This window comes from Lepidothrix coronata, unplaced genomic scaffold (assembly GCF_001604755.1).
Source record: "Lepidothrix coronata isolate B3197 unplaced genomic scaffold, Lepidothrix_coronata-1.0 Scaffold122, whole genome shotgun sequence".
In the NCBI taxonomy this organism is placed as follows: Eukaryota; Metazoa; Chordata; class Aves; order Passeriformes; family Pipridae; genus Lepidothrix; species Lepidothrix coronata.
Window position 1 is genome coordinate 1,749,457 of NW_016690302.1, and position 22,716 is coordinate 1,772,172.

General features: G+C 52.8%; 1 protein-coding gene across 2 annotated transcripts in view; it reads right to left on the reverse strand.

The window, feature by feature from the left end:
• Positions 1-20,088: 20,088 nt before the first annotated feature.
• HES4 (hes family bHLH transcription factor 4) overlaps positions 20,089-22,716 on the reverse strand; it is a 13,452-nt gene continuing 10,824 nt past the window's right edge. Inside the window, exons 2-5 of one of the 2 annotated variants that reach the window (XM_017825679.1) lie at positions 22,010-22,233; positions 21,827-21,922; positions 21,649-21,736; positions 20,089-21,138 (exon numbers count right to left, since the gene is read on the reverse strand). In XM_017825679.1, coding sequence (XP_017681168.1) covers positions 20,546-21,138; positions 21,649-21,736; positions 21,827-21,922; positions 22,010-22,222 — 990 coding nt within the window. In that variant the 5' untranslated portion in view covers positions 22,223-22,233 and the 3' untranslated portion in view covers positions 20,089-20,545. Of the gene's footprint in view, positions 21,139-21,648; positions 21,737-21,826; positions 21,923-22,009; positions 22,262-22,716 lie in introns of those variants that run through there. The other variant, XM_017825680.1, reaches the window with a different exon arrangement.

Sequence of the window (22,716 nt, forward strand, 5' to 3'; positions counted from 1 at the left end):
AAGAGAGGAAGTGACGCCAATCCAACATCACATCCTGACTTTTCGCACGCTCCGGGGCTTCAAAGTTCGGGAATGAATCCCTGTCTCCCCTTAGCTAATTACCCAAGGAACTTCCAACATCCCTTCTGCTAATCAGGAGTAGTGCATGCTGTAAATGCCAAGGGAGGAAATGGTTAGCATGCAACATGTGGGAATTGCATGGTTCAGTCTTTCTGCAGGCTCTGGAATTGCTGCTGAGGAGGGGATTTTCCGCTGGAGAAGGGATGGAAATTCGTACAGTGAGGAAAACACCATCAGAAGAAACTTCTTCCTCAGCCAAGTCTGATTTACAAACCCTGTGCACAAGGCTAAGACTTAATTTTTCCTTTCCAGGCTGGCTAAGTGGCCAATTTTCAGTAACAAGCAGTTACAATCAAAGCAATAGAAATAAACCAAAAAAAAAAAAAAAAAAAAAAAAAAAATCCTGGTTTATGGCCTCCATTTGGTCCTTAATGGATCAACGTTCTCCGTGTTTCTCGCGGGCTTTAACATTTGTGCCCGTCGTAAAAGGCCCTTTTTCTCTCTCTCTCTCTCCTGCTCTCGTTTGCTCCCCCAAATGGTGCCCTCGCCCTCCCACGCCGGGTCGAGGGCCCTTTGGAAAGTCATTTAACAAAGCTGCTGCCTTGTGGGCTCCGTGTCTTGACAGTGTCAGGGAAGTTCAAACGCTGGGAACAGGCCTGGGACAGAGCAGGACTGCAGGATGTGCTCCCCCGGCCCGGGCAGACAGAGGTTGACACTGATGCTGCCGAGGGGATCAAGACTTATTTATTTTAAAAGTCTGCAGCAGCACAGAAGCCCTGGCAGGCCCCAGGCTGCTGAACACATCTCCCCTTGTCGGGAGGAAAGTCACTGTGCAGAGGGATGACACTGCGGCCACACAGATGCTTGTTCCCTCTGTGACGGCCACGTCAGCTTGGCTCTGGGAACACTGGAAAGGAATGTAGGGGTGGTGGCTCTGAAAGGCAGTGGTGGCTCTGAAAGGCAGTGGTGGCTCTGAAAGGCAGTGGTGGCCACCCTTCTCTCAGTTGTGTCACTGTATTCCTCACTTGGGGCAGAAATGAGCCCCAAATTCAGCTCCGTGCCCACGGGGGTGAGGTAGGAGATGACTGTCAAACGAACGTATTAAAATACAGGAGATGAAAGGCCTCAGTGGCAAACAGTTAGTATGCTTCTGAAAGACAAAAAAGGTTAAAAAAATAATATATATAATTTTGTAACTTGAAATTTAACAGGTGAACAGCTGGTGTAGAGTTGGGTGAGGGTGCAAAGCCCCTGGGTCCTTGACATATCCACACCCATAGGATGGCATCCTGTGGGCACTCTTGAGGTTTAGCAGAAGTGGTTTGGCCCAGGCAAACCACCACAGAAGCTGTGAAAACTGCTCAGGATGTGCATCTCTACAGTAATTTATGGCAGGGGGGAACACCAGAATCCCAGGATCGTGCACTTTTCCTGCCTGTTTCCTCCTCAGGGAGCTGAGGGAGGCAGCTCTGGCAGGGGCCACTGAAAGGAGTGACACGGGGTGTTGATGTCTCTCCTCTGGCACTGCTGTGATGAGCAGCTCTCCTCCAAGACGTGAACAGCCCCTGGGGAATCAAATCCAGCTGCACAGGGAGGGTTTGCTAAGTTTAAAGCAACCAGCCAGACACAAACGTTCCTTTGTTTCCACAAAGGATGGAACAGCGCGGAGTTATTTTCCCCCCCTTCTGGGAAAGGACACTGGCAGCATGTGTAGTGGAGATCCCAGCTGGTCTCATCAGTCATGGGATGGGAGATGAGACAGGGAAATGGGGAACACACACACCCAAGGCTCTGGCTTGCCTTTCGGAAGAGCTGAGCTGCCCTGGGAATCTAAAGCTAAGCCAGAAATCCCAGGCATTTCCCAGCTCCCCGTTGCATGGCTGCTCCCATTCAGAGAAGAATCCCTTCCCTTTAGAGAGAGGGCTTCAAGTGTGTCTAATTCAGTCTCCAAGGTGGGCACAGGAAATTGTGGATGAGGGAAGGCAAACTGTTGTCTGTGAAACTCATTTGCAGTCCTCCACAGAGCCTGCCAGACGTGCGGTCCTAGGCTTTATCCAAACCACCAATTTGAGGGATTAAATACCTATTGATTCTATGGAAAATACTTTAATATTTGTTTTTGGATCTAAGAGCAGCACAAATGATTTCTTTCCTCGTGAAAATCGGCTCAGTGCTATGAACAATAATGGGTTTTGTCCCTGAATCCAGGCTCTCTCTGTGAGCTGGTTTAATTTAGGAATATCTATCTTGCAAGCACTTGAAATGGTTCTTCCCTGCACTTTGTTTCTCAGACACATACTGCTATCTCCATATCCATGTGAGAGCTTTATAGTCCAAATATTTTTTATGTATCCTGCAGGACAATTCCTCCAGCAAGTGCTTTCTCCAATAAGAACGTTTCCAGGATTAGGCTCTGAGACCACAATGTGCGTGTGTGCCACAGGAAAAAACAAATCCATACTTGTAAACAGACAGACTTCCTACCCTCCTCTGAGCAAACAGGAGTTGTGACCCAAATCTACCCTCTTTCCTAGAAAAATCCTTGTTAGTTTAATACATTTTTAAACAGAGTGTAAATGTCAGCTTGCTTTCTGTGGGGCTTGAGCGTTCCAAGAGAACATTCCCAGCAAGATCCCATGGTGTCCTGCTTTTGAATTTCCACTGCTTTGGAGAGGCAGAATCAACTCTTTTATACACCTGAGCTGAACCTCTGGGGCTGCACTTATTTGACAGCAGGATGAGCTGGCAGGAGAGCTCTGCCCCTGTGTGCAGCCACTGGGATGTCACAACACGTTATGGTAGCACAGAGGGGAGAAAAAAAAAAAAAAAGGTGAGAAGGAATTGCTGCTGAAGAAGGGGGAAATACTTGCTTTAAAAAAAAAAATTAAAAAAAAAAATCTGTGGAATGCCTGCAAATGAATCTCTGTGAGTTCTGTGCTTGTCCTTCTCCGGTGCCTGAAATGTGTTAAACCTACATCAAAGGCGGGGGAGAAAGGGCTGTGCCTCCTTCTACCGTGTAATCTTTGGGTTTGGCTGCTGCCTGGGTGCTTGGCAGCGTGGGAAGGAATTGTCACCTCTGTCACTCCCATTGTGGGGTCCCCGCGTGTGTCACACCCACCCACACCTGGCCAGGTGTGCTGGAAGCCACCCCTCTGCTTTGGGGTGAGCAGAGCCGGTGGCAGAGCTGGAGGAGGGACAGGAAGGCTGGTGCCAGCCTTTAGGATGTGTCTCAGAGCTGCTCTCGCAGCTGCACAAGGAGCTCTTTCACCCTAAGAGCTGCTTCCCAGAGGTTTCCCAGGACGCAGAGCGCATTTAGACTGCAAGAGCCTGCTGTCTGAGGGCTGAGATACACATGCCACTGCCAGGGCATGCCACTGGAATGACTGCTGGTGGCTCCAGGGAGTTGGGGGGGGTCAGCTCCGAGCTCACTGAGTCAGGATCAGAGCATTTGAACAGCACCGAGCACAAACGCAGGGAAGCTCTGAACTGGAGAACACAGATGTGCTCCAGTGGCTCTCTGTGCCTCAGACTGTGTTTATGTGGAATATATATGTTTCAAAATGTATTTTTTCCCCTTTCCTAATAAAACTGGGGAGATGGAGCCAGTGTTGAGTTCATGACTTGGGTACTCTCCAAGCCCCATCCTTCCTCCTCTGTTTTTTCCTTCCCACTCCTCCATCAGCTGCAGGAATGGGACTGTTCAGGAATGGGACAAGGTACAAACCTGGGTGTCTGAGCTGCCCCCTGAGCAGGGGCTCAGCCCCCTGGCTTCGACACAACACACTCCTAAAGCCTCCTAAATCTGACAAAAGTCTCCCCTTGGAGCATCCCTGAGCTGGCAGGAACCAGTGTGGAAGTGGAGCAGCCTGCTCAAATGTCAGGGAACATCCTGCCAGGAGTGGAGAGGGGAGGCAAGGCACAGTGGAAGGAGGTGCTTTTAAGGATGGTTTTACTTCAGTAATCACTGAGCAAATAACGCAGCCACACCTGAGCAGGGACTGGCTGGGCCAGACCAGCAGGTCCCTTGTGCTGGAGCCCAGCACAGGTGAGTCAGGAGGTCAGAGAGAGCAGAGTTTGGGCACAGATCTCACCTCCCTGAGCAGGTCAAGGAAGCTGCCCAGACAGGGGCTCTTTGGAGTGATTCGGGAGCGTGACAGGCCCATATTTCTGTGCAGTACCACAACCTTTTGAGGGCCAGCCACACTCTGGTGGCTGCATTTCGCTGGTGGTTCCTCTGCACACTTTGTGAAGGTCTCTGGGTTATTCCTCTGCAGTGTTCAGCGTGATGCTGACAGGAGCTGGGTGATCAGGATGGACCTGGATGGTTGGGAACCAGCAAACCTACAGGGAGGTCTGTGAAAATGTGAGGGTTGGTAGCAGCCAAGTCTGTGACCCCACAGGGTCTTTGCTTAGAACCCCTAAGACTTTGCCTTGTCTGGGGACAGCTGAGGAGTCCTGCAGACGTGTTGGTGAGTCAGAGGATCATAAAAAGGTTTGAGCTGGAAGGGAACTTAAAGCTCATCTCGTTCCACCCCCCTGCCATGGACAGGGACACCTCCCACTAGCCCAGGCTGCTCCAAGCCCTGTCCAACCTGGCCTTGGACACTTCCAGGGATGGGACAGCCACAGTTTCTCTGGGCAACCTGTGCCAGGGCCTCCCCACCTTCATAGTAAGGAATTTCTTCCTATTATCCATTCTTAACCCAGCCATCCATTCTTAACCTGTGCACCCAGGTTGCTGTGGGGATAACTTCAGGATGCAGTGCTTTTCTGGCCTTTCTTTGGTACTCGTGGGCAGAACTCTCCAGAAAATCTGGCCTCATGTATATATTTAGTTCTCCTGTGCTTTCCCCCGAATCACAAAGTGCATTCCAGCAGTGGCAGGACCCCAGCCTGGCCCTGGGAAGTCTGATGAGGCTGTGCAGTGAGATCCAGGGAAGAGAAGGGATGGAGAGCAGGCAGCTGAGGAGGTGGCAGCTCAGTGCCTTGCTCAGCTCTGTGAGCATGTAGCTCTCACTGCTCTCCCTTGGAAGTCTTTGGCACCAGTGAAGTCCACAGCAATCACTGGCCGTGTCCTCTTGGATGAAAAGAGAAGGGCTGCTCTAAAGCAGCAGCTCTCACCAACAGAAAAAAACCCCCATCTTTTCAGTTCTGTCACCCTTTGAACGAGCCCTGTAGCTGCTTTGGACGTCCTGTCTCAATGGCTGACACCAAGCAGGGCAGAAAACAAACAAGCAAAGAGGGCGACAAGGAAAAATAAAGCCCTGGAAGGGGAAAAAAAGAAAGCAGCACAGGAAGACAACTCAAGGGCAGCCAGTGATAGGCAGGAGAAATCCTGCCACTTCCAGTCATGTCAGGGGAGAGGAAAGCCATGCAGACACGGAGTTAGCATCCTTAAAGTACTCAGGTTAGGGAGAATTATGACAGCTGTGTGTGTAATGCATGTGAACATGGGCAAAGAGCTGCTGAGGGCTCTGGCTCCTCCTGGCAAGCTCAGAGCCTTGGAGGTGAGGGAGGGGATGCTGCTGGATGAACCGTGTCATTCCCCCTCGTGCTGCAGCCCCAGGGTGAAGGGTTTGTGTTCCCAGCCTGAAGGAGGAGTGGGAAGTCTGTTTGTCAGGATCCAGGGGGGTTTGCTCACCTATTTTGGGAGTCATGGCTCAAAATCTGGCCACATCACCACCCTCTGTCAAGTGGTTGAACTCCTCTGCTCTAAGTGAGATCCCCATGGGAGGGTGAAGATCCCTGTAAAGACCCCTGAAGACTCCTAAGCACAGTGGGAAAATCTGCAAATTAAGGGTCAGTTCCTTTTTTTTTTCCTTTAGGAGAGTCAAAAAGAACAAAATCCATTGTGATTCACTCCTGGGCTGGTGAAAGTGAGCTGGGAAAGGCATGAGCAACTACTTAATCCCCTTCCCATAGCTCCCAGGCACTCAGATACCAGGGCTAATAAGTGTCCTGCAAGGAGCCCTGGCCCCCAGGCTGGGACAGGAGCAGAAGTGCTGGGATGTGTCCCACAGCCTGCCAGCAGTGGGAAGCAGCTGGGACAGGTTCAGGTTGGAAAAGCCCTCCAGTCTGACCATTAACCCAGCACTGCTGTGTTCACCACTGAACCATGCCCCCAAATGCCATACCCACACATTTTTGGAACGCTTCCAGTGATGGTGACTCCATCATTTCCCTGGGAAACCTGTGCCAGTGCTTGATCACCCTTCCAGCGAGGAGGTGGCACCATCCCATGCCTACACTACACTTGGTAACCCAAACTGTGGCTGTTCCTTCTGCTCTCATCTGCCATGGATGTGGTGGCAGGTGGAGCCCTTTTCCTGAAGGGAAGAGGAGAAATGAGGAGTCAGGAAAGAGATGCACAGAGGAGGGCACCTCACAGTGGGGGCAACATAAGGAAAAACTTGGGAGCCCAGGAGAGGAGTGGAGAGAGGGATGGATTCACAGAACTTTGAATGGGAAGCTGAAACATCCAGCCAGTAACTGCTGGTCTTTCCTCCCCACATCTGACTCGGGGGGGGAAAAGCCTCTGCTATCACATGCAAGCAATTTAGCTCAAGGAACATGGTTTTATTGCCTGCCGAGTGCTTTTCCAAATGGGACCTGGAGCTTTCACACAGTTCTCTGCCTCTTCAGCATTCTCTTATCCCTCAGAGGCAGAAGGATTTTTATCTTCATCCAGCATCGCAAAAAAAAAAAATCCATAAAACCAGCTGCCTTAAAAAACAAACCCCCTTTCCCAGCCTATGCTAATAATTTACTCTTATTCCAGGTTTTATTACGAGCTCTTTCAAGGGCTGCCCAGAGCCCCATCCGTAAATAGCACATAACTCAGGCCATGAGGATTTCCTCCCCGGTGGGACCTTTAATGTCTAAACCAGAGGTGTCAAACAAGCAGCTCAAAGACCCGTTGTGGCCCTGGAGAGTTCTACATCTGGACTATATCTCAGTGCTTAACACATTAGCTTTTGCCCCGAGCAGCTCCGGATTTCCCTCGTCAGTTCGAGCTGAACCTGAGTTAGGTTTGATTTAAGAGGCTGAGCATTCAAAGGGAAAAGGAAAGGTACCTGCTTAAACGTTCAAAGTGCTGCCCTGGAGGCTCCCGGGGTTTTGGAGCAGGGTGCAGGCACATATCTCCCCTGGAGCGATGCACATCACACCCGGCCCTGCCTGGGAGAGAGGGAGGCAGGGAGGGAGGGAGGCAGGGAGGGAGGCAGGGCTGTCTGTGCCGGGCGCTGGTCCCACGCGTCAGACCTTCTCCTGGTTTATCAGGGCATCTACACACGACCTGCAGGCTCGTGGCTGTGTGTGTTTGCCAGCTGTGGCTGCCCTCAAAATCCCTTTATCTCTGGCAGAGGGTGACTCCGCCATCCCGGTGGGGTTCTGAGCTGGCACGGGCAGCACCGGGAGCAGGGAGAGGAGCTGGAGCCCCTGTGTCCCGCCACGGGAAAGGGAGTGCTGGGTGGTTCTGTGTGCTCCTTTTCCTTCAGGTGGGATGCAGTATGTCTCAGAGGGGGAATTTGGGGCATTTGGATGTTCTTCCTGGCTTTTCCATGCTGCTTCCTCCCTTGCTCAGTCTCTGCCTGTTCTGATGGCTGGGACTGTCCCCTCATCTGCTCCCATACTGGGGTACAGCACTGTGAACAAGTCAAACACTGAGGTGCCACTTGCAGAGAGAGAGATGGAGGCTGTGCCACATCCCTCCTCCTGCTGCATGAGTTCACCAATAACATTTGGGGACGAATTCCTTTCTGTGGTAGAGCCCTCTTCAGCTTGCTGATTCCAGTCCCAGACTGGGCTGCTGGTCTGGATTGTCAATGAAAAAGGTGCTGGGGGTGGATGATGTGGGTCTCACAGGACCTGGCTCAGCTCAGTTGCTCATCTGTGGGGTTTGTCCCGTGCCACGTCCTCTGGAACGCAAAGAAGATTGGGCTCAAGGGAGGAAAAAAAATTGCATTTCTCTGTGGTTTTTCCCATCCTAACTCTTCTTGATGTGTTAAATCCTGACCCCATCTGTGGCCTGAACCTGTCTGAAGTGCATTATTCCACGAGACCACGATGGTGGGATGGTACAGTGTTGGATTAGAGGATAGGCACTACTGGGATGCAGCAGCCCCCTTTGAGCAGCCTGAATTCCTGCAGCTGTGCAGAAGGAGATTCAGGGACTCAGCACCAGCTGGGATGTGGCTCATCCATGGGGAAGCATTCCCTGATTTTCTGACAGCCGCAGGTTTGGATCGATTTGGTATGGGAGGATTTCTCTGCCACAGAGGGGCTGAGGAGAGCCCCCAGCCACCAGCCCCCCCACCTCCCTGCTGCCTTTTTCCCTCTTCCCTTTGATTCCCACGTTTCAGCTCAGCCCAGACACCCCATCCCGCGCTCCTTCCCCACGGCACCTGCCGATTTCCAAAGCCCTTCTCTCGCCCCAGACGCCTCCCTGTGAGGTCTCTGGGTGGATCGTGGCAGGAGGCACGGAGGGCACGTGGCTGCCAGCCCCGCCAGCTCCGCCAGCTCCATCCCCGCCGACTCTCGGCCGCCTTTTCCTCCCCGGACACCCACTCCCTTCCCGGCTCCCCTCCCGTGCCTGCAGCAGGTCGACACAGGGCGGAACCTGCTGCTCCTGTGCGAGTGTTGTAATGACATTTAACAATCTGCCACCGGCAGTTTCCAGCGCCGGGGCGGGCGGGCGGGCGAGCGGCCTCCCTTCCACGCTCTTGGCAAGGCCGACACTTTCCCAGGCCTCCTGCCCTCCGTCAGCGGGGCCACTCCCAGCCCGACAGCCCCGACAGGATACCTGCACAATGACTGCAACAACACGGGGCCCAGCCATGGGAAAAACGAGGCCAAGGCAACCCAAGGGCGAATTGCGAGATGAATAACTTCCCCGGAGCCACGTCCCGGGGAGCGTGCCTTGGCCTGCTGTTGATTCACCAGCTGACTTCCCCCCCGCCCTCCCTCGAGACAGACCTGCCTGGATTCCGTCACTCAGCTGAAAATAGCAGCTGTGAGGGTTCAGGGAGGAGAGGAAGGGAGGACAGGCACGGGGAAGCTCCCTGCGAGGAGCCAGCCCTGCAAACCAGCCCCGTGCGCTCTCCCTGCGGGATCGCGGCGGTGGCACTGGGTGCCACCAGCCAAAACTGCAGGAATTGCTTTGGCTGGCCGGCCATGTCCATCCTTTCTGGGTTTCCGCGCTCTTGTGCTTGATAGGAGAAGAGGAAAAGGCCTCAGAGTTGCGCCAGGAGAGGTTTAGGTTGGATGTTAGGGAAGATTCCGTCGCTGAAAGGGTGGCCAGGTGTTGGAACAGGCTGCCCAGGGCAGTGGTGGAGTCACCATCCCTGGAAGGGCTCAAAAACATGTAGGTGTGGTGTTTAGGGACGTGGTTTAGGGGCAGATTACTGGTTGGACTTGATGATCTTAGAGGTCTTTTCCAACCTGAATGAGTCCATGATTCCATGATTCTCTGTGTTCCCCACTTTAACCCAAGGCTTCAGGTGGAGTTCCTGAGCTGGGTGTGCTCCAGCTCTGGTGCCAGAATGATGCAGGAGCATCTGTTGCTCTGGAGAACTATGTGCTCTCAAAATGGGGCTCCCCAGGCCCTAGAGCTGCCCTGGGCAGTGCAGTCAGGCCTGGGGGCAGAGGAATAGGTCAGAAGGAGCAGGGCCACGTGCAGGAGACACCAGAAAGGTCCCTGCCCTCCACAGGGCAGAGGTGGCTGTTCAGTTTTTGAGGAAGCAGCCAGACCTGGGGCTAAGCAGTGAAATCCAGAGGCAGCTCATTATGGGGTGAGTGACACGAGGAGCCCTGTGCACTGCAGTGCCAGGGCTGTCTGGCTGTGACACTGGGCTGGGGCTGGCCTGCTACCACCTCCAGCACTTGGGCTTTCCACCAGGACACCGCTGGCAGCTCCCACAAAACACCCCTGGCTCAATATTCCCCAGGTGAATGCCAGGACAGCAGCACGGCGAGGTGCCACGGCACCTTAAAAAAAAAACCTCACTTGTTTTGGTTTTTTTTTGCCCTGGCTTTTAAAATGCACCAGTGGCTGTGTCCGTTTGGAGCCGAGCCCCGTTCCTCCTCACATTCCATATTCTGCAATTCGTACACACGCCAATCAAAACTGTTGTTAGGCACAACTGTCACGTCAAGTGCACGTCCAGTGCTGCCGGTGATTGACAGCAAAGTTTGTTATCTGTGAATGTGTCATCCCATCCAGCACCCAGTGCTGCCTGACAGGTCATCAGTGGGAGACTTCCATCATCCATATATTATGAGATGGCTGGAGCAAATCGCTTCCCAGCCAGTCCCAGGCACGGCTCCCCTGCATCCCCGTGAAGCTGAGATATAGGCTTTGACAGGAGAAGGAGGTGGAGGTGGATGGACCTCGGTCAGAGGAATCCTGGAGGGTCAGCAAGTGTAAACAGGGCATGTCCATTTCTGTCCTAACTCCTCTCTAGGAATTTGAGGCGGCAGGTTCACAGAAAACAAGAGTGTGGGAAGAAAATCTCTGCAGAGGGGCAGAAAAGCCCCAGGATGGGGCTTAGCAAATTTTTGCACAGGCTGTGGGAGCTGGAAAGGAGTTCTCTTGTTTGGCCTTTTGCTTTCTTGTTTTTATAAGAACCAGCCCAAATCCACTTTTGCAAAGAACTGTGTGGAAAAGGGAAGTGATAAGGTGGAGAGTGACCTGTGCTTGTCAGCCCGAAGGAAGTCGGGATGAGTCCTGAATGAAAGTTTGGGAAAACACTTAATGGAGGCCATGCAGCAGTTCAGTGGCCATAGAAATCAGGGGAATGGAAAGACTCCAGTTAATCTTGATAAACTTTGAGTCAGACTTTTGATGCAGTGTGATGCCAAAGGCAGCTCACCCCAGAGACCAGAAAAATGGAGAAACTGGGGAGAACTGGGAGAATCTGCCACTAGTGAACGCCCACTGCTAAAGTTTAAAGTGACAGCAAAATACAGTGACTTGTTAAATGATTTTCTTTTAGGTTTTTAAGCTTATTTTTCGTTTTTTACACTCTAAATATTATTTCACGTGAGTGCTTTGACACCCGGACGTGTTATTACGACAGATCTTAGACAAAAAGGTTGTTAGCAAAACAACATTTTTCGTAACATTTTTTTTTTTCCTGAGGAGCTTTGAACGTCTCTCTGTTCAAATTTAGAATTAAAATGACATCTAAAGCGTGGTAGAAGAGCTGCATGTCCTCTGGGATAGAAATTACACCCTCCAAGGAAGCGTAGCCACCAGCAAATTCGTGGCCTGGAGCCAATCAGGCTCAGGAATAATTTGATCTCAGGTCCCCTGCAAATTTTTCTGTCTTTTAGAGATAGATCTGGGCTGGATCTTAATTCTTGCTAAAGCCAAGGGAGTTTTTGCACTAATATGTATCAGCCTGTTGCACAGCACCTGGAGGAATCTCTGTCTGCATCCCTGCTTGGATGCTATGGAGGATAATATCTATCCTAGGACTTTTTTGTGACCCCAGGAATGGGACTGGGCCATGGAAATACCTTTGGAAGCCAAGCACACATTAGTTTGTGAACACACAGGTCAGCTTCTAACACTGTGTATCAAAGAGATATTAAAGGCAAATCATAAAAAGAGGTTTCTTCATCCCACACAACCCCCGTGTTTTGATTTCCTGGGGAAGAGACCCAGAGGTTTGTTTGGACTGCAATTAGCGAGGTTTATAGTCACAATTCAATCATAACAACTTCCCTGGGCTCGGGAGAAGGTTAAACCCAGCAAATGCAGAACTAAACCCACGACTGGCTTTGTAATTCTCCATTTAAAAATAACACTTTGATCTGCTACGCGGTGAAAGCTCCCAAATTTGGATGCACGGATTGCCAGGGAGGTGGAGGGGAGGGGAAAGACACTTGACACTTTGCCAAACACTTTAGTGAAACACTGCTGGACCCCGAGCAAGGATGGGTTTTTATTAAATCCTCTGTGTGTTAGAATATCTATTAGATACATAAATACAGATGGGTGGGTAGGCAGCGAGGTAAACAGATGAACAGACAAAGAGATGGACAGGGCCTGGGAAAGAAGAGCAAATGGGCCCTCAGACCCTGCTCTGAACTCTTGCCTTGCTCTGCTCCCAGGCAGTTGGGTTCTCCAGGGGAGGGTTTTGCTCATCATGACAAATCAGGCGATGTGGGAAATCAATTGTGCAGCAGCACAGCCCCGCTCCGATGGCTCCTCCGAGACCTCACAGCCCAACCCGCTGAAACCTTAGAGCTCGGAGACAATCCCACAGCCTTGAGAGCATTTAGGATAAAATGTAAGGTACAAGGACTCAATTTGTCTCGAGCAGGATCTGCTTTTCGCGGCCACAACCTGTAATTCAGGCAGGCTGGAACTTTTCTGCCTTGTAGCCTCCGCATGAGCCATTAGACAGGAAGAAGTGAGCTGCCAGTTTCAGTGCTGGAATGGGAATTATCCAAGGCAGACAGCGACCTGTACCTTCTCATAAAGCATCTCACCTGGGGTGGGACTGATGTCACTGATATCTGACCTTGGAGCAAACTCCAAACAGCAATTCACATGGAGAAAATGGCATTAATTCCCCCACCCTGCAGAGTGATGCAGCCTCCGTCGAGTGTGTTTTCTGTGAAAACGGAGCTCAAGGGTGTGCAAGACCCTCGTTTTTGGGGAGCAAACCTGCAGGAAGGTGTCTGTAATTCCTGAGCTGACTGTGGTCTATTAGCTTGGATGTCAAGGCACGAGAGACTGAGCTCCAGCCACTGGATACACAGCCAGGATCCCGGGCTGGATGCACTGGAACAGGCTCCCCAGGACAGTGGGCACAGCCCCAAGGCTGCCAGAGCTCCAGGAGGGTTTGGACAACGCTCTGAGGGACAGGGTGGGATTGTTGAGGTGTCTGTGCAGGGCCAGGGGTTGGACTTGGATGATCCTTGTGGGTCCCTCCCAGCTCAGGATATTCCCTGATTCTTTTTCCACAAAGATCTGTTACCTCACCTTACACTAACACATGCTGGCAGCTGTTTCAACAGGAGCAGTAAGTGAGTGGCAACGGGAAAGAAGAAAGAGCTTCTCAAAGATGTTGCTGTGTCTCTTGTTAGTGGTCTGACCTTGTGCTTCCAGAATCACGTGTGCAAGGGGCACAGGCAGCTTCCTTCTCCTCTAGCCAGGGGCCAGGGCACTTCAGGACTTGTAAACATGCTGCTTCTGAAGGATAGTCCACTCTGGCAGGAGGGGAAAGGCAGAGAGGTCTGTAGCACAGGTCACATTGGGAGGTGACACAACCACCAACCAGGCTCATGACGAGCAGCTTGTTCTTTTCCCATCCAGTGGAGTTGCTCCAAGGCAGCTGAATTTACCCTCCTCACAGCCAGGTCACTGCATTTTGGTCCCCACTAAAAATAACCGGGCAATGGACGTGTCTTAATCTGTTTGAATCTTAAATAGCAGTTTGTGTCATCTCCCAGCTTTTTTGTGCAGCTCTTCGCTGTTGTCTTTCCCAAGTTGTTACACAAAGAAAGCTTTGGATGGTCAGCAGCCACGGAAAGATAATTCCCAGCTGGACTTAGAGAAAAGCTGTTCACAGGGTAATAAATGCTAAAAACCAACTTGCTGACCGTGGTCCTTCTTCACATCCTCTCTAATTTCTTTGGGTGTCTTGTAGAGCAGGGTCTCACTCCTTGGCTGGAAGTTTAAGTTGGTGCTGCTGTTTCCATTTGGATTTGTTCCTCCCTCTCACTTATTTTTTCCCCCCCAGGACCTGGATGCTGGAAGACACAGAACCCACTCAGTGCTCCTGGCAAGGGTGCAGGGCCAAATAACAGCACGAGGCACAGGGGGAGCAGGGAGAGAACAAGCTTGGAGGGGAGATGGAAGAAGAACAGCAAGGATGCAAAATGCTCGTGCTCTGACTAGATCAGGGAGGTCCCTATGGCTTATTCTATTGCTCTTGTGAAGAATCCCATGATCTACATTTTGGATCACTGTAGGTCAGGACTTTATTTTATGATTCACCAAGTGGAATTTTGGTATCCTTTTTTTTTCCCCTCCTCCTCTACAAGGGGACAGGTTTTAAAGTCAGTTATGTCAACCACAAGGTCAGAATCTGAGCCAGTCTCTCCAAGCTGATGCTGCTTTGTCTTCCCAGAGGAAACCTGTGCTCTGGCAGCTGCCCCTTGGTGAACAGTGTTTCATCCTTGGTTTATCTTCTCCAGATTTTGAGGGGGGAAGAACAAAGTCTCTAGACATGTAAACAGCCTTAATGAGAGAACTATACACCAAGATCTGCCTGCTTTCAGCAACAGAGTTAAATATAGCTTCTAAATGCTGCTAATTGATTTTAGCTGTCTGGGGAAAGCTTTTGCCTTCACACCATCCCACCCACGCCGCTCAGCAGTCCCTCACCTGCCCCTGTCGCTCCAGAAGGCACAGGGAATGGCAGCAGAGCCTCTCTGCTCAGTATTTGTCAGCTGTTTTAGCACCCAAATGCTGCAAAAAAAAAACCAAACCAAACCCATGGGCTGCTCAGAGACCCTGGCTTAGGCCTTTGCTGAAACCTCCGTGGATTCTCATGGCTTCTTTCCATCTGCCCCCAGTCTATTTTTTACGGTTTGGCCTTGAAAAATCTTCCTCTTCTTTGAAAACAAGTCTGTTTACAAATATTTGCCTCGGAAGAGTTCTGTTGTTCCAAACAGGCAGAAGGAGAAACTGCTCAGCTCTGTGTGGATGCCTGGACAGCACCCTCAGCCAGATGTGTGGGGATGTGTGGTGTCCCTGCCCGTGGCAGGGGGTTGGAACACGATGATCTTTAAGGTCCTTTCCAGCCCAAACTCTTCGGGGATTCCACGATCTTGCAAGCAGGCAGAAAGGCCCAGTTTGCCAAAAAAAAAAAAAGAAAAAGGATGGCTCATCCCAGAGCTGGCAAATCAGAGAATAAAAAGAAGTGTGAACTTCTGTGTGAACCACAGATGTGAGTTGTTGGGTGCAGCAAGGAATAAACTGTGGCTGTGTGGTGGATCTTTTTACTATGCAAAAAGTATAAACAGCAGGGTGGTGATGGGTAGAAAATTACTGTGGGATATATTCCATATATATATATATATATTCTGCATATATATTCTTACATCCTCCATAGACTTTTCTGTGCTCCCTCTGAGGTGAGACAGGTTACTTTCAAGGATATGAAGTAGGTGGGTCTCTTCCAAATCAGGGTCCTAGTCTTCCTGTGGAGCAGCCAGTTTTGCCATTTCCCACCCAGTTTGTGCCCAGCCCAGTGAGGTGTTTGCAGTCTCCAGCTGGTGGAGGAGCCCAGTGGGGCTAAAAACCAAAGCTGCAAACAGACCATCATGGCTTTAAAAACTTACTCCGAGCACTCTGCCCTACCAAGGACTGACACTTTTAATGTTGCTGTTGGGTTTAAGGTGCCTTCAAGAGGTTCATTTTTAAAGGGCAAAACTCAGCAGTTCTTAAAGCTCAGCCTTCCTTACAGCCCTGACAGCTTTTGCAGAGCCTGGTTGTGACTGAAGAGCCACATCAGGCAGGTTAATTTGTAATACAGATTCCACTTTGTGGCTGTTGTCTTGTACTTCAGGGCAGCGAATGGGAAAGGGTTGTTTTTTGGGGAACACCCCCATTCCAGCCACCATGACCAAGATCTGAGGGGATCCCCTGATTGCTTATGCAGCTCTGCCTAAAAATGTGATGGGCACGTATTGCACTGCGAGAAATCATAAATGTAGGTATTGGCCCCACAATCTGATTGAATAATTAATATAATATTATAGAATATAGGAATATATGTTTTATTCAATCAGTGCATTCAGATGTAAGAACACATTTCAGCCCCTGCTCACAGGGGCTGAAACAGGAACCAGGGGGTCTGTGCTAATTGGAAATGCAAACTCCTGGCCCATCAGATTTACAATGGACAAGCTTTCAGTGCTTTAATGCGTGTGGGATCTGGCTTGCCCGTTGCATAAGAGCTGTTCCGTGGCCCTACAGGACTGATTTATCTCTGGGTAATATGATGGGCTCTTGAATTGCAATGAAAAACCCCTTTCTTTGACAATGGTTCGGGGTAACCTTATAATAACCTCCTCCACCTTCCCCAGAGAAATGCTTCAGTCAGATAAAGGAATTTGTTATCCACACAGAAACATCTGCCCCCTTCCTAGGAAAGGACTGACTCAGAGTGACAGTTACCCTTTCCTGGCTGTTTAAAAGCACCACCAACACCAACCTGGGAGGGAGCTGGGATGGTTTGTTTTGTTTTTTTTCCCCTTCCCTGACGGCTTCGGTTGCAGGAAGATCACCTGAGCTGGATTTGTGGCGCTGGGGTTTTTTATTTCATAATGATGGATGTGCTGGGTAAATGTAATGGAAGAGGCGAGATAGCAGAGCAGAAATTTGGCGCCAAGAGCCCCGGCTTTTGAAAGAGCTGCATTCCAGCCTTCCTAAGAGGGGCTAAATGGAAAGATCTGATTAAGCGTCTCAGTGTTGTGACCCTGACCTCAAAGAACACGCCGATTCTCTGGAGGAACTTCATTTCAATTAATCAGCTTAACAGCCCGAGTAAAGCCGGCTGCATCCATTGAGCCAGGCTCCCTCTCCTCCGAGGGTCTCTGGGATGCACGACACGAAGGGATGGGGTGGGCTGTGCCCCGCCTGCCTCGCTGCCCTGGGCTCAGGGGGGTCGGGGATGCCCTCATCTCCCTCTCCCTGACTGACTGGAATAATAAGGAGATGACCCCAGAGCCCCCCATCATCCCTCTGCAACTCCATCAGGCCCTTCCTGTGGCTCTTTTCCACCTTCCAGCGGGGCTGCCACCGGGATGGGACAGGGGGCAAGACCCCACGTGGAAAAGGAGGGATGGCAGCTCCCACCCCTGCACCCCAAGGGATTTGCCCTCCTCTTCCAGCTTGCCCTGAGCTGCATCACTCCCTCCCAGGCAGGGAAGGGGAACTGCTAAGCAGCAGCAGGGGAGGAGATGTGGCTGTCAGAGGCAGGGGGCAAGGAAACAGCTGTGGGAGTCAGGGAGCAGGGCAGGCAGCAGGATAACCCCTGAAAGGGTCAGAGAATCGCAGGGTGGTTTGGTTTGAGAAGGACCTTAAAGATCACCTCGTTCCAACCCCCCCTGCTGCGCAGGGAAACTCATAAGCAGAATGCAAAGGCACCAGGGCAGGAGATGGAAAGGGAACAAGCCTTCAGGCCAAGCCTTGAGTCCTTTTTCCAGGTGGTTCTGGCGAACTGGGCAGGCCCAGGAGCTGAGAGGGGCTTTGCTTCTCACCTGGAGCCTTGTGGGAGCCCCTCTTTCCTTGCCTGGAACAGAACTTCTCCAGATGCCTGTGGGGCCACAGTGCTGTGGGGCCACAGCTGAACCTCTCTGAGTCCTGTGCCTGGAACTCAATTCCCAGCTCTGGTTAACCTTCTGCTGGCTCTGGAAACGGCTCGTTAACACCTATCCCCATATCCTTTCCCATGCAACGAGGTACAGCTGTTGCAGTCCAGCTCAGATGAGGAGGCATCAAGGGCTTTCACCGCTGTCTCCCTCCCACCTGGCCTTCCTCCACCACACCCGGATCATGCCATTATCCCATGAACTCCTGGCTGCCTGCACTCCCCAGCCATTATCGCTTTGGCGCTGTGTCCATCCCTTTGGACTTTTACCTTTCAGCAGCCACATACTCTGCTCTTTTACTGCACCTTTAAAGGGATAAGACCAAATATAGCACAGCCTGGAAGAGCAGCTGCGTGGAGAGCCTTGGAGGAGCACAGCAGCACTCCTGTTGGTGGGGGACAGCGTGGCAGAGGGGGAGAAGGGGCAGTAGTGGAGGGTCTGGGTACAACCCCTGGGCAGACAGAGTGAGCTGTACATCTGAAATCATCTGGGGTTAACGGCAACAACACCCCTTGGAAGGATTTTGAGCTGCTGGCCGTTTGGTGCCACGGATCAGCACAGTCCAGCTTCTGTCCCAGGCACAGAGCAGTCCATGACTTACCTCGGGCCAAAAGGAGAGCAGGTCGAAGTGGTGGACATAAACACTGACCCCTTGGGCTCTGTGGTTTCTGTGGAGGCTGAGGTGATGGTGGTACCCTTGTGTGCTCACATTCCAGGGCCTCACTCCAGAGGCAGAGCAGGCAATGACTGCTCCCCTTGCACTGGGAGATGCATCCCCAAGGAAGGCCGTGCCGTGTGTGTCATGTTTGCCCTGCTGCAGTCACTCCAAACCCACTCAAAAAGAGGTGTTTTTTTTTTCTCTGCCTGCGCTCAGCAGTCAGTCTTGACAGTCTCACTTTGGGGGCCTGGGTACCTTGTCATTAAAAGACATTTTGCTGAATCCAGGGGCAGCCCGGGGGGCTCTGGGCAGGGAGGGACATGGTGCTGCCCCAGGGAGGTGTTTGGTTACAGGCAGGCGACAGGCAGGCTTTCATCTGCTCTTCCAAGCCTTCTTCAGACAGAAGAGGAGGGGTAGTAACTGGCTGTGGGGGATGGAGGAGAATTGCTGTAACATGATTTTATGTCTGTGATTGCATAACAAAACCTCCTGGGAACCTCCTGATTCAAATGGATACCTAGTTCTGGTTGTGTGGTGGAGGACTTTCAGACTGATCGATTGCCCACGCTTTGGTGCAGAGGAATTGCTGGACTGGATCAGTACCAGGCTCCAAGCAGCCTGTGCTCCTTTATCAAACTGTGGCTGAACTACCAGGAAACTGCAAAAAGCCTTCAGAAAGCGGATAATCTGCTTTATAGACCCCCAACACACACATCCACATGGCCTGTTCTCGCAGAAGCTGCAACCTGATTGCTGGTAGAACCAAACCTTGAAAGATGAAGTTGCATTTCCATTCTAAAAAAGATAACAAAAATCCCTGGGCTTTTCGTGTTATCGGATATTCTGCAAACATCAAGTCGTGCTCTGAACAGTGGAAAGCTGCTGGGATCCAGCCCAAGCTGAGCATCCAACAGGGAAACCCCCAGGTTTTCAGGAAGGGGTGGTCAGGAGAATCAGCTTTGCCCACAGGGATCCCACAGATTCCAGGAGGGAGCCCAGCCAAGGAGGGTGATGCCTCTGGACCTGGCCTTGGCACACACACATCATCTGTTGGCATTTCTCTTGGAGATTACACGATGGCCCCACCTCAGAAATTTGGAGCAAAGAACACAAAGCTTTCCTTTCCATACTGTGCATTCCCTCCTAATGGTCTTTCTCCACACCACGGCCTTATTAATTGGTGACAATTGGAAGTGGTTAATGCTCTGTGTGTGAGGCTGCAATTGCTTCCACTTGGCCAGGATTCAAGTACTGGGGGTGAGTCAGAATGGGTGGCAAAACTGTCTTTTCCTCAGTTCCCTTGCTTACTGGAAAAGAAAAAGCCACAACCCCGAGTTATTCTCTTTTATGAGGTAGGCATTGTGAGGCCAGGCAATTGAATTTACAACAGCATTGAGTATCAGAGTCTATCTGGCCCTGTCAATGAGAGTGGCGAGAAAAAAAAAGACACACATTAACCCTCAGCTCCGAGTTCCCAGGCGTTTCAATAGGGCTCCCAACTTCCCAAAGAGCCCGCTGCATACTCGATGAGACCCTTTATACCTTCTAATTACCCTCCTCACAATAGGGACAGACTCTCTTGCCTCTTTTGTAGGCAAGATAGTAACTTTTGTGCTGCCACCCCCACACAGGCGATCCCTAGGAGAGGTGGGAAGGAGGGAAAGCTGGAGAGCAGCCTGATTTCGGGAGCAGGTAGCAAGCAGCCTGTGTTTCCTCAGCTTCCAGGGGTGGATTTTTTTTAGGAATCTTTCTTCTGACTGGGAACAGAACACATACTAAGCTCTCACGAGATATTTAACACTGCCAGACCCCCCCTCGACCCCATCACCTTCCCCCTCCAACTATTTTTCACCGGTATCCCTTCCAACAGCCTTATTTAAAGGCCATAAAGTTCATTCCTACTTTTTCTTGCACACACAGGATGAGCCTGTCCTTGCCCACCCTCAAACAAAATGAAAGGAAAGGGGGGGGAAAGAAAATCTATTTCAAAGAGATTCTTTATTTAAACACCTGCATTTTTTTTTCTCTTTTCTTTTTTTTTTTTTTTTGGAAGTCTTCAACACAGGCACGCACACACCCACAGACAAACGGGATACAAACAACTTTGGCATTATAACTTTTGAATATTTGTTACAAAACTATTTCTCATTTATTTTTTTTTCTTTAAAAAAAGTATCTCAAATAAAGGCATTTTAAAGGAGTAAAAATACAAGTCGAGATCCCAACCTCCGAAAATAATAAATAGCACGTTCATAGTGAGGTCCTTTTTTTTTTTTCTTCCTTTCTGGTTAAATTTGCTTTTTAAAAAAAAAAACAAAAACAAAAACAAAAAAACCCCAAACATAACAGGGGCTCCATACAACGGAGCCAACAAGAAGAGTTTGTTGTTTGTTTGTTTTTTTTTTTTTGGAGAGAGGGGGAATAGTTTTAGGGAAGTCACCAGGGTCTCCAGACGGATTCACTGCGCTCTCCGATGGGACTCCCGGCCTGGGACGCTGGACCAATGCTGCCCCCAAATGATGTCAAACCCTGCACGGGGGATGCCGAGGGGGTGGCACCGGCATTCCCTGAGCCGCTGCCCGCGGACACCGGGACGTTGGCGTTGGCATAGAGGGGAATAACCGGTCCGGAGCTGGGAGGAAAAGCCGGATTCGGGATGAGGAAAGCGAACTGGCCGTCGGTGGCTGGGACGAGCTGGAAGCCCCCGTAGACCTTGGGGGACAGGGCTTCGGCGGGGTTGAGCTTGCAGGGCACGGGCACGGCTCCAGCTGCGGCGGGAGGCAGCTGGACGTGCAGGGGCTGCTGTGCCAGATGTGCGGGCTGGGCGGCGGGCGGGGGCGGCGGCGGAGGAGGGGGGTAGTTCATGGCCACGATCTGGCCCAGGCACGCCGAGAGGTGGCTGAGCAGGCGGGTGCGCACGTCGGTGTTCACCCCTTCGCAGGTGGACAGGAACCGGGTCACCTCGTTCATGCACTCGTTGAATCCAGCCCGGTACTTGCCGAGGACGGTGGGGTCGGCGCTGAGCGCGGCTGGGAGGGGGCGGAGGGGGCGGGAGGTCAGTGGAAGGTCCGGAGCACCGGTCTCGGTACCTGCAGCCCGGTCCCCTGTCCCCAGCGCCCGGTCATCTATCCCCTAATGTGGAGCCCGGTTCCAGGTCCTCTGCCTTCAGCCCTCGGTCCGGAGCTCCTTCCCTGCTCCCCAGTCCTCGTTGTAGAGACCGAGCTCTAGTCCCCGGTCCCCAGCGTTTGGTCTGGAGCCCGGTTCCCGATCCCCTGTCTCCGATCCGGAACCCCATCCCCGCTCCCCTGTCACCTGCCCCCTGCGCGGAGTACCATCCCCGGTCCTCTGTCCCCAGCTCCCGGCGTGGAACCCGGTCCCTAGTTCCCTGTCCCCAGCTCCCGGTCCGGAGCCCGGTTCCCAGTCCCGTGTCCTCTGTCCCCGGTCCATATCTCCATGCCCGGTCTCCTGCCCCAGCTCCCGGTCCGGAGCCCGGTTCCTAGTCCTGTGTCCCCTGTCCCCGGAGCGGGGCAGCCACTCACCCGTCATCTGCGCCCGCTGCAGGTTCCGCAGGTGCTTGACAGTCATCTCCAGGATGTCCGCCTTCTCCAGCTTGGAGTGCCGGGAGCTCTGCGGGACGACAGCGGCTCCATCAGGGGCTGCCCGCAGCCGGACAGACCCCCGACCCCGCATCCCCCCGCACGCTCGGCCCTCACTTACATCCTTCTTGAGCGCGTCCAGGATGAGCGTCTTCAGCTGCCCCAGGCTCTCATTGATGCGCGCCCGGCGCCGCTTCTCCATGATGGGCTTGGACGACTGCACGGGGGGAGAGAGCGCGCATCCATTCAGCGACCGCCCCGCACAACCCCGCATCCCCCCAGCCCGCCTCATCCCGTCACCGACCTCAGCACGGCCGCGGGCTTGCCGCCATCCAGCTCCGCCGCCAGCGTTGCTGCGCCCCGACCGGCACCCTCCTCCTCCTCCTCCTCCTCCTCCTCCATTTACCTTCCGGTGCTCGCTGGCGCTCCGCGGCTTGTCCGGCGTGTGGCTGGCGCTGGCGGGCGCGCCCGCGATGGGCGAGGCGGTGGGTTTCTCCATGCCCGTGTCGGCGGGCATGGCTCGAGGGGCTCGGTGGTGGCGGCGGCGGTGTGGTGGTGGCGGGTGCGGGTCGCGGGCCGGGCGCGTGCGGCGGGTGCGGGGCCGGTTCCGTGCGCGGCGCCCGCCCCGCGCCCCCCGTTTTATAGCGGCGGCGGCGGCGGCGGCCGCGGGGCCCGGCCCGTGCGAACCCGCCGCCGCGGCCGTTCCCACACTCGGCGCCGCCCAATCAGCGCCCGGCCCGCCGCGCCGCTCGCGCTCCCATTGGGCGCCGCGCCCGCGCCGCGCCCCGCCCACACCCCCCCCGCGCCCCGCCCCGCGCCCCGCCCCGCCTCCTCCGCGCTCCTCTCCTCCCACGTGGGGGGCAGAAGCGAGGGCGGGGCTGCCTCACACCACCAGCGGCCCCCCTCCCCGCGCCTTCTCCCCGGCCGCCGCCGCCGCGCTGTCACCGACTGAGGTCTCGCCGCCCGCCCGCCCGCCCGCCTCTTCCTCCTCCTCCTCCTCCTCCTCCTCCT